Genomic DNA, 11,036 nt, shown 5'->3' on the forward strand with positions numbered 1-11,036 from the left:
CTACTTTGACTTGGTTTTTAAGCTTTTTATGGCTGGGCACATTTCTGTTTATATTCCAATGTCATGGCTCAATACTTTCCCTTTTCCCCTCTATTCTAAACTCTTACTTTGATTTCTATTTATACCTCAAATACCCCCATACTTTATCACCTCTCTTAAACCTTATCACAAATTCCTCTGTTCTCAGGCCTAGAGTGTGCCCACCATCTGCCACTGTCTCCCATTCCTTCACCTGGTTAACTTCTGCTCATCTTTGAGAGGTCAGCACAGACATCACTTCTTTCAGGGAGCTGTTCCCATTAATTCTGAGTTCAATGTCTTTCCTATTTAAGAGACTATTTCCTTGTCTCTCTCCCAAATAACTGTAAACTCCTTCAGGATAGTGACTCCCCTTTCCCACTGATCCCAAGAGCCTAACATAATGTCTGGACCATATAATTGCTAAGTAAAAGTTGAATGGAGTTTCAGACAACAGTAGCTTTATTAAGAACATTTAGTTATATTTTTAACAAGGTGTGTGGAGCTAGGGTGTCACAGGCTTAGTTCCATGGCTCAGTGATATCAGAATCTAAGCTCTTTTATTCCTTTGTCCATCATCATGAACATGGCAATTTTCATTCTCTTTATAATCTAAAGAAAGCTGCCATGCTCTAAGCATTGCCTCCTCACACATCACTTTTAAAGAAAGGAAGAGTATAAAGGATGGAAAAAAAGTTCTCTTATCTGCCACAGTCTTTCCGCAGCTAGGGTTCAGGAATCTGGGGAAGGGCTATGCATAAATGAATAGAGACTAGACAAGAAATATAAACTTGGAAGGCATTTGGGGAAAGCAGGCAGAGGCTTCACCCTCTAGAGCAGCGGTTCTCAACCTGTGGGTCGCAACCCCTTTGGGGGTCGAATGACCCTTTCACAGGGGTCGCCTAAGACCATCGGAAAACACATATATATTTACATATTGTTTTTGTGATTACTCACTATGCTTTTATTATGTTCAATTTGTAACAATGAAAATACATCCTGCATATCAGATATTTACAATTCATAACAGTAGCAAAATTACAGTTATGAAGTAGTAACGAAAATAATTTTATGGTTGGGGGTCACCACAACATGAGGAACTGTATTAAAGAGTCGCAGCATTAGGAAGGTTGAGAACCACTGATGTAGAGGGATGGCTCCCTGAATCTCCAGACCCACGACTTTTTATTACCACATTTTCCCTTTAGCCAAGCAGATATACATATCAAAGGTAAGGCTTGGTGAACAATAAAGGATTATCGGGTTAGGGCAGTGATCGGCAAACTCATTAGTCAACAGAGCCAAATATCAACAGTACAACAATTGAAATTTCTTTTGAGAGCTAAATTTTTTAAACTTAAACCTCATAGGTAGGTACCTTGTTATTAACTTAATTAGGGTACTCATAAGCCAGGCTTTGCTAAAAGCGTCTTCAATCTGAAGGGTCGACCTCAGCGAACGTACTGCTACTTCTTCTAACACCACTTCTTCAACATAGACTTGCCCAGGCCAAAAACTGACTTCTGCTCATGGGCCACGAAGTTTCAATAGCACTGTACATGCATGCCCGAACGTGGTATTTTGTGGAAGAGCCACACTCAAGGGGCCAAAGAGCTGCATGTGGCTTGCGAGCCTTGGTTTGCCAGCCACTGGGTTAGGGGAATTGTTCTCAGCTGTTTGGCAGTAGGTAATAATATGCAAGTCTTCAGCCCTGCTGAAGATGTCCATCAGCCCTCTGAGGAACTTCTAGCATTTATTATGCTAACTACTGTTCTTAGCCTCCAGCACTCATCAATTCCGGCCTCCACCCTTTGTCCTTTGATTTTATTGTTGAGAACTGGGTCACACGCCTACTTTAAGCAAATCATGATTCATCCTTGGTGCTTTTGTCTGAAGTCATTCTGCCCTGACAAAGTAGGCGTTCTTTTAGCAAAAATATGAGTGAATAGATGACCAGTAAGAAGAGAATGATGACTGCCCCTAAAGTCTTCCATTAGGTTTTACTAAAATCCATGACTCTTTGCTCCAAATTGGAATTCAACTCTAGATTGGTGTTCCTTAAAAATGCAACATTTGTGATGGCATATTATTCATTAGCATGGGTATCTCAGACTCTTTGGCATGAGAAGCTGTAATTATTTGTTTATTTTCATCAGCTACTTTCTTCTGGGCCAGAAAGTACATTGAACTCTGCTGAACTTCAAGGTTTGCACTGGTTCTCCCATAAGACAACCAAGGACTATCTCAGACAGTGGAAAGACTATCGTTCTCTACTAGTCTTCATTCTTTGTAAATTTTGCTCCATGGCCAAAGTGACAATGATTTTGTCAAGTAGCCTGGATCCAATAAAAAGGCAATAAAATGACAAAAGTGTTTATCATGAACAAATTAACTAAGCCTTGAGTAGATCAAAATATATCTAATTTTTAATGAACTTATCCAATTCAAAATATCCAATATAATGGTGATTATACAATTGTGGGGATTTAGATGACATCCCCAATATTCAGCCCTCTTAGCTCTTCCTCTCTCCATATACTTCACTTATTGAAAAATTTTGTAAACTAAAAAAGGAAAATGAAGGAAATAAAATTATTATTATAGCTTACTGTTTAAAAGCTTGTCTCTTTTTTATTAGTGTTATGATTCTGGTAATGATGATGACCTATCACTGAGTATGAAGGAACCTATAATTGGCTTTTAATAAATATCTTAAAAATCATATAAACTCTATAAGTATTTTAGACATTTTACAAAGAAACTTAAAATTCAGATCTTATTTGTCCAGGTCCATCAGTAGAGCAGGGATGATAATTCAGAGTTTTCTGATTCCATAATGATTTCTACATTCCCAGGTATGAGCCAACCTCTCTTCCTTCAATTCTCATTGTCACCCCCAATATGCCCATTCCTTTCTTTCAAAATCCATGGTATGTTTATTTATTTACTCAAATCCTGTTGTCTCAGGTTTCTAGCAATGTGTTCATTCCCATTCATTGGCTGAGACATTTATGGACAGCCCAGGAAATTACCTATCTAGTTCGGCAGCTTAAGTCTGGAGGCACTCACATCTAGCTCAGCAAGCAAGTACTAGGAAGAAAAAAACCTCCACCACAAGCAAAGAGATTAACAGATTAATCCTATGGTTGAGGAGAGTATTTTTTTTTTTTCCTTTCCTTTGTTAAGGTAATAGGTGAGGTATGTGCTAAGGGATATTAAGCACCTGAGAACACCTGTAGTGACTGTTCCAGAGTTCATATAAGCCTCTGTAGGTTTCACATTTCCCCAGAAAATTAGTCAGGAGATCCAGTTTAGATGGAGGAGAAAAGTCAGAAGGACCATCGGGCTTTGCTTAACCAAGGAGAGGAGAATGAACTGGTGAGTCTTCCCTTCTTTTTATTACGGGTTCCGCAAATTAACTGAGCTGTGGGCGGGGGATGTTGAAGTAGTGCTGGCTTTAGAACCTGGAGAGGTTTCAGTCTGATAAGGCTCCTTGAGGTCCAGGGCAGTATTTTAGTGAGGGAGCCTAATGGGCTGAGAAAGTGGGTCTTCTAGATGAGGGCACTCTTGCCATGCTAAGAGGCATTGGACTGCATGAAGCCTCTGCTTCAGACATTCTGCAGAGTAATCAGGTGCATTCCTACATGAGGTGTTCCCTCCTCATCTTCTGGGCCTTAGTGCCATTGGACAAACTCAGGCAAAAACTGAAACTATTTTTATTATTCTTGTGTGTTTGTATGTATGTATAACTTATGTTCCCTGTGCGTTAGTTGGAAGTCATGCTAGAAGGGTTTTAACCATCAAGTACTGAAGAAGGCATAGAGTGTGGAATGGGATTTAGCGCATATCTTAGAAAAGTTCTTACTTCTGCAATTCTTTTTCCCCCATTGCCTTTTCCACCAAAAATATATAAATTTTGAAAAATAATCATTGGAAGCTTGAAAACTCCGTGTCTATTTGGTGCTGACAGGTTACCTTTATTATTTTATTTGATCTGCAGAATTCAGTGAAGAAATTAATCCTATTTCATGGAAAAGAAATTTGAGACCAGGGAGGTTGCATAACTTACAAGGTCAAAACCTGCAAGGGACAGGCTGGGTATCCAGCTCACTCCTTCTGCCTTTACACCCCATATGTTTGTGCTGCAGTAGTGTCTCCAGTTAGGTAATGGGAAAAGAGACAAAGGAAGAAGGGAATTTGGCAGAGAAGGTGCCTGGGAGGCAGAAAGGAACCCAGAAGATAGAGTTCATGTATCAGAAGGTCTCCTAGTTCCCTATGAACTCTGTGGGAAATCCATCCATCTACCCTTGTTTGTTAGTCTAAGGGAAAAAAGTGATTTAATCACATGCATTGTTCAGTACAGCAACCCTGGCCACATGTGGGTTTTGAGCACTAGAAAAGTAGCTAGTTTGAAATGAAAGACACTGACTGTAATGTAAAGTACACACAGGATCTTAAACACTTGGTAAAAAACAAAAACAACTTATAAACTAACTCAATAATTTTTAAATTGGTTACACATTGAAATGACAATTTTTGGATTTGCTGGGTTAAATAATATATATTATGAAAATTAATTTCACTTGCTGTTGTGGGTTTTTGTTTTTTCCCCCCCTGTGGCTGCTAGGAAATGTAAATAACCAATGTGGCTCCATGGGTTTGTCATTGATTTAGACAATGGAGTGGCACTTTGAAATCTTCAGACAAGGAATTCACAGAGTAAAAATCTACTCACCTGTGTTCACTCCAAACAGCTCTGTGCCCGTGCTGATTTTTTTCCAACATACAGATAAGTGTTCATAAAAGCCTTTGGTTGCTCTTTATTTTTCTCTAATGAGGTGACCTATTTGTAAAATTCATAGCCTAGTATTTTAATTCTTTTAATCACAGAGGCAGCACAGGTATCAAAGCAATAAGTAATGGGCCCAGCATCATAGTTTACTCTTTTGTTGGTGATCAAACACTTCTAGAAACACCCACTAAAAAATTCTATCAGGAATCTCACTACGCTGATGTCTTGTTGTCAGGGCATGTTGTCAGTAGGAAGTGGCTGTGGATTTTTTCTTCATAAATCTTACTTGTTAGCTTGGGTACAGAGCACAGATGCCAGTCCTACTCAGGTGGATCAGAACCTTGGGTGAGTTAGGTAGCCTTGATGGGAACAGGGGGTCACCCAGGTGCATAGACTAAGGGGAAGCTGCCACCTAGCTCCAGCCACTGCTGTCCTGCAAGTCAACATCCCCGGTGCTGTCAGCTCTTCAGAGTTTGAAAGGGAAGCCAGAAATAGATATGATTGCGTGAAATAGCCTTATTATAAATTTTGGAAACAAATTCTTTTCTTTTTCTTTTTTGATAATCGGTAGGCCAAACTAAGCCTGGGCATGGTCTACTCCCAGCCTTTGAGGGCTATCAGTCATGGCTTTTACAACCTCTCCTCACTTGTTTTTACTTTCCCTAAGGTTTCCCCATGGTCCACTCTGATTTCTATTTGCGTTAATCATCTCAAGTCTAATCACTTGTGATCATGTGAGAGGATCTGAGGTGAAAACTACACACTGGGCAAATAATAAATTCATTCAATCAAACACCCATAAAGAACTTATTTGAGTGGGGAGGGCCTGTGAGATTATTCAAGTGCAGCCTGGAATCACTTTGCTGAGCTCAGCATAGATGTAAACCATTGCACTAGCTTCCAGAGTTGGAGGAGAAAGGGAATGGAGGTTGAATCAATTGCCAATGGCCAATGTCAATCATGCCTAGTTAATGAAGCCTCCACCAAAACGTAAAAGACCTGGGCTGGGAGAGCCTTTTGGTTGATGAATATGTGGAGGTGCTGGGAGTTATCCATGAGGAGAGGGCAGCTCAGTGCCCTTTCCAATCCTTGGCCTATCCATCTCTTCCTGAGTTATATCCTTTTATGATAAACCAGTGTTCTAGTTAGTAAAATATTTCTCTGCGTTCAATGAGCTACTCTGGCAAGTTAATCAAAGTCAAGGAGTGGGTTCTGGGAACCTCCAATTTGTAGCCAGTTGGTTAGAAGTATAGGTTGCTACCTGGACTTGCAACTGGTGTCTGGACTTCGGGAGAGGCAGTATTGTAGTACTGATCCCACAACCTGTGGAATCTGATGCTATCTTCAGGTAGATAGTGTCAGAATTGAGCTGAATTATAGGATGCCCAGCTGGTGTTTGAGAATTGTTTTGTGTTGTGTGGGAAGGCCTTGCCCTCACCACACAAACATACATAGTGGGAATTAGGCCCAGGAACTCACAAGAGTCACCATGCTAGAAAAGTTAGTTCTTATTATCAAATATAGACAAAAGTGAAAGTGTTTCAAGACATTTTATCCCACCAAAGGGCACTCCATGGCATGAATGCAGGACAAAGTATAGAAAACTATAATTAACAATGCTTAGTAATTAGTGATAACCATCACAAATTACTACATGTGGCCAAGCCCAAGCAGTAATAGAGGGTGAGGAACAATGTCCACACTAACAGGGTCCATTGATACAGACAGTATTATCGTTGCATTAAATCAGCGGCTCTCAACCTGTGGGTCGCGACCCCTTTGGCAGTCAAATGACCCTTTCACAGGGGTCGCCTAAGACCATCCTGCATATCAAATATTTACATTATGATTCATAACAGTAGCAACATTACAGTTATGAAGAAGCAACGAAAATAACTTTATGGTTGGGTCACAACATGAGGAACTGTATTTAAAGGGCCAGAAGGTTGAGAAGCACTGCATTAAAGAAAAGAACCTTGAAACATGGCAGAGTTAGAGATAAAAGAGCTTTAAGAATGCCCTCCTATCTTACACATAAAGGACCACAATTTGGCATGTCCAGATAAAGAAAACAAAGGGTAGATTGTGAATAATGAATAGAAACTTGGTTCTGTTATGGTTGTTTTTAAAAAGAAAGAAGCTAAAACATGATTAATTCTAGTCTCATGAAAAGACATAGAAATATTATCTTTCCTTGGCTCTGATTCAATGGACTGAAATTTGTGGCCTATGTAGAAAAAGGTAACTTATTCTAAGGTTATTGGAACTTCTCACCCATGGAAAAGCCCAACATGTCTTAGCAAAAAACTGACCTTGCCATTCACAGAAGGTAATGGTAATACTGAGAGTTATTTATGTCTTGGTTGAGTAAATTTAATTATAATCTTGTGCTGCTATGAGAATCTTTGGGTAAGTAAAAGTGTTATGAGCTATCATCCAGAATACCCATTCCAAGGATACTACTACTACTGTGCCTGTGCATGGTGGGTACACAACAAATATTTTTAATGGATAAATGCACAAATAGTGAACATAAGGACTAAAGGATTTACAAAAACTAAATAGGACTGTTCACAAGACCAGTCGTGCATAGATGCTAGTGCTCCTGATGCAATGAAAATCCAGGAGAAAGGACAGATGGTGACCAAGGGGATGATTCCATATGACTAAGAGGATCCCCAACAGAGAATTTTGGAAAGAAACCATGTTTAGATGAAGCAGCACCTCATAATTCTTCTTTCCTGAGGAATTTAGCCAATTGGTTCTATCTTAGATGGCAACTGTAAAAGCTACCTATAAAAAAAAGAAAGAAAAACTAGTAATTGGAAAAAGTGCCATTATGGGCTAGAATTTCATATATGTTTTCATTTAATCCCTATGACCTAATACCTTAAATATCCACTTTATGACTAAGGAAATTGAGGCTCAGTTAAGTAACATATATAAGATCACATTACGTAACATCAGAGGGTGTTCTACTACATTGTTTTCCTCCTGTACAAGTGAAGAAAGATTGTGCTGGCTTGTGTATGTGTGTGTGTACATATGTGTGTATGCATGTGTGTGTGTGCATGCACACACACACACACACACATATATATATATATATATAGTTATGACATCTAATTATTCTTTGAATCAATTCAGTATTTATCTTAAACTCATTTCTCAGTTTCACATATTACAAAGTTGAGTAGTTTTCCTTTTGGCCTGTATTAAACTTCAACTTGGACAATTTGTGCTCTGTGGTAAAAGCAAAAATTCCATTGAAGCCATTTAAGGATCAACCACTTTTAGAAATACAACTTATGGTTTTGGCAAATAACATTGAGTTCTGAACATTGCCTGTGGTCAAATCAATTCACAATGGTTTGAAATTTTGTTGAACTGTATATTACTCAAGCTAATATTAACTCAACATATACTATGTGCTCAAAGTGTTTCAGGAACTGAACTGCATATATTATCTTGTTAGTTTCTCACAACAATCCTAGGAGATAGTTGTTGTTATTTTCATTTATGGAGGAGGAAATTGAGTCATCAAGAGGAGTAAAGTGGATTGCCCAAGGTCGCTTTTTGTGGCTACATGGTAGAATATTTGAACTTGTTTTTTTCATGCCATATGCCCAGCTTTTAACTGCTATACCAGACTACTTCTGTTGCATTTTACAATCAGCCACATTTCTCACAGGAGAAATCTAAAGTTTAGGGAATTTAAATCATTTATTGAGGTCACATTAATTAGTAAGTGATGGAGCAAGAAACAGAAGTGCTGACTTCTAAAAGGCAATGGGGTTGGGGTTCAAAGAACAGAGGCTCTGCTGATAGGTTGCCACAGGGCTCTAATTTGTCAAAAGTCATGTGTGTATTTTATTGTTGCTCCTAATGCCTCTGCTTCTTCTGAACTCTGGGCTTAGAAAGGTCATTAGGGCTGTGGTACCTCTCCTGGGTTCTGGAATACAGAGTTCTAGTGGGAAACAAAAAAATAGGCGAACATCACTTCTTAGAGAGAATACAGTTCAAGTCTCCTTGAAGAAAGGCACTCCTGTGTACTATCCAACTCAACTCATAGGTGGCCGCAGATCTGGGTTTTTCTGGAACACAGCCTGTTTCCATTACCAACCTTGACTCTATATTTCACAGCCACCATTTTCCTCCTTTGACTGACCTATTATCAAACCACCCGCTGACATTGACCGAGAGCTTGCTTTATGCTCAACACCTACCCCTCATTTAATCCTCACCACTGTTCTTCCAAGTGTATGTTATTAAAATTCCCTAAGTACAGAAATGGAAGCGGAGACTTAGAGAAGTTAAATCCGGAGGTCACATAGGTCATAGGTGACAAAACTCACTTTACTACAAGAAACCATGTGTAATATGTTTGAGATCTTGATCCTCTGTCCCCAGTATCCTTACATTTACAAGACTTCTGGATTCTACTTACCTTCCTCTGTTATGGTATAAATATTGCTCCTGGCTTCCTCCTCTACTCTGCATTTCTTAGTGGATTTTACTAGGAGTGTATAAATATTTAGGACAAATCTCAGGGACTCTTACTACATCAGAAGACTAACCATTTAGAACAATTAACTTATACTTGAGATTAACTAGTCAAAGTGGAAACACACAAACATGGCCAGTCCTTTAAGAGTATTTGGTTAAAAGAATGCCAGATAAAATAGTGATTCTTTTAGACAAAACTTCAAGTCCCATATCCAGCACTATAACTTTTGGGAAGACTGAGAAATGGTCTAGAAAGAAATTTTACCAAGGATTATGAGGTCGGTTTATTACAGAAGCAAAAACATTGCTTCTGTTCACTTTGCTCAATGAGCTACACATATCTGAACATTATGCTGACATTTACAAGTTCTTATTTATTTACTTACTTTTACATGCTTAATTTTTTAACAGACGGAAAGAAATCTGACATTTTGATTGAGGTGTTCAGCCATAAGCAGAGTCATTATCAGAAACCTCTTCCCCATCTCAGTGATTTTACCTCTGCTTTAAGGGAAGTCAGTTCTTCCCAATCATCCACACCAGGAAGCATCTACAGTCTCCCCAGGTCACCAAACCCCCCACTTCCCATAGAAGTCACTTCTCTGTCTCTCTCTTTCTTTATTCATTTCTAATATTATGCTGCTGTTTTTTCTTTCTCAATCTAATATTATTAAAATAGTTAAAATATCTCCTACCTGCTTGGAACAGTGTCTAATAAACAAATTCATTCCACTTTTCTAAAACATTTTAACATATAAATACAGTGGGTGTATTTATATAAATTTATAAAAATAGCCTGGCCAGTGTGGCTCAGTAGTTTAGCCTGGACCCATGAACCAGGAGGTCATGGTTGGATTCCTGGTCAGGCCACAGGCCTGGGTTGAGGGCTCAATCCCTAACTGGGAGTGCGCAGGAGACATCCAAAGATTCTCTTTCATCATTGATGTTTCTATCTCTCCATCTTCCTTCTTCTCTGAAATCAATAAAAACGTTAAAAAAAGTTCATTTATCTTAATAACTTTAATCAGTTTTGCTAAATTTGAACTGATCTAAGTAGAATTGTGCATTGCTTTATGATACTTCATTTACTCAATATAATGTCTGAAATGTTGTGTTTGTCAGAAGTTAATTCTTTTTTATTGTTTTGTAGTGTTCCATTGTATGTAAACACAACATTTATTTATCTCTCTGCTGTTAATGTATTTTTAGATGTTTGAAGTTTGGGGCCCTATTGTCAATTTTTATTTTCATTCAGTTCAAAATATTTCCTAATGTTTGTTGTAATTTTTTATTTGATTCACTTGTGTTCAGAAACATGTTTCTTCATTTCCAAACATTTGAAAATTTTAAAGTTATCATTCTATTAATTTCTAATTTAATTATAATGCCATCATTACATAATGCAGTCAATTTAGGTAAATATGTGTACTTGAAAATAATTTGAATCATGCAGTTTGGGGCTGTGATTTTCTGTATTTGTTAACTAGGACAATTTAGTTAATGAGGTTGTTCAAACTTCCGGTAGTCTTACTGATTTTGTTTTCTTTTTGTCTACTTGTCTTATCAGTTATTGAGAAATGATGAGAATGGATTTAATTCCTATCAATTTTACTTTATAAATTTGGAAATTATGTTTGTAGGTGCACAAAAATTTAGGATCATTGTCTTCCTGTTGATCATTTAGCTTATGAAATTTCCTTTTTCCCATAATATTTCTTTC

General features: G+C 38.1%; 1 protein-coding gene across 1 annotated transcript in view; it reads left to right on the top strand.

The window, feature by feature from the left end:
• Window positions 1-3,333: 3,333 nt before the first annotated feature.
• Window positions 3,334-11,036, top strand: part of ATP13A5 (ATPase type 13A5) — a 102,973-nt gene continuing 95,270 nt past the window's right edge. The window contains exon 1 of the mRNA XM_006762012.2: window positions 3,334-3,396. Within this exon, the coding sequence (XP_006762075.1) occupies window positions 3,334-3,396 (63 nt within the window). The remainder of the gene's footprint in view (window positions 3,397-11,036) is intronic.

Source organism: Myotis davidii, unplaced genomic scaffold, assembly GCF_000327345.1.
Source record: "Myotis davidii unplaced genomic scaffold, ASM32734v1 scaffold557, whole genome shotgun sequence".
NCBI lineage: Eukaryota > Metazoa > Chordata > Mammalia > Chiroptera > Vespertilionidae > Myotis > Myotis davidii.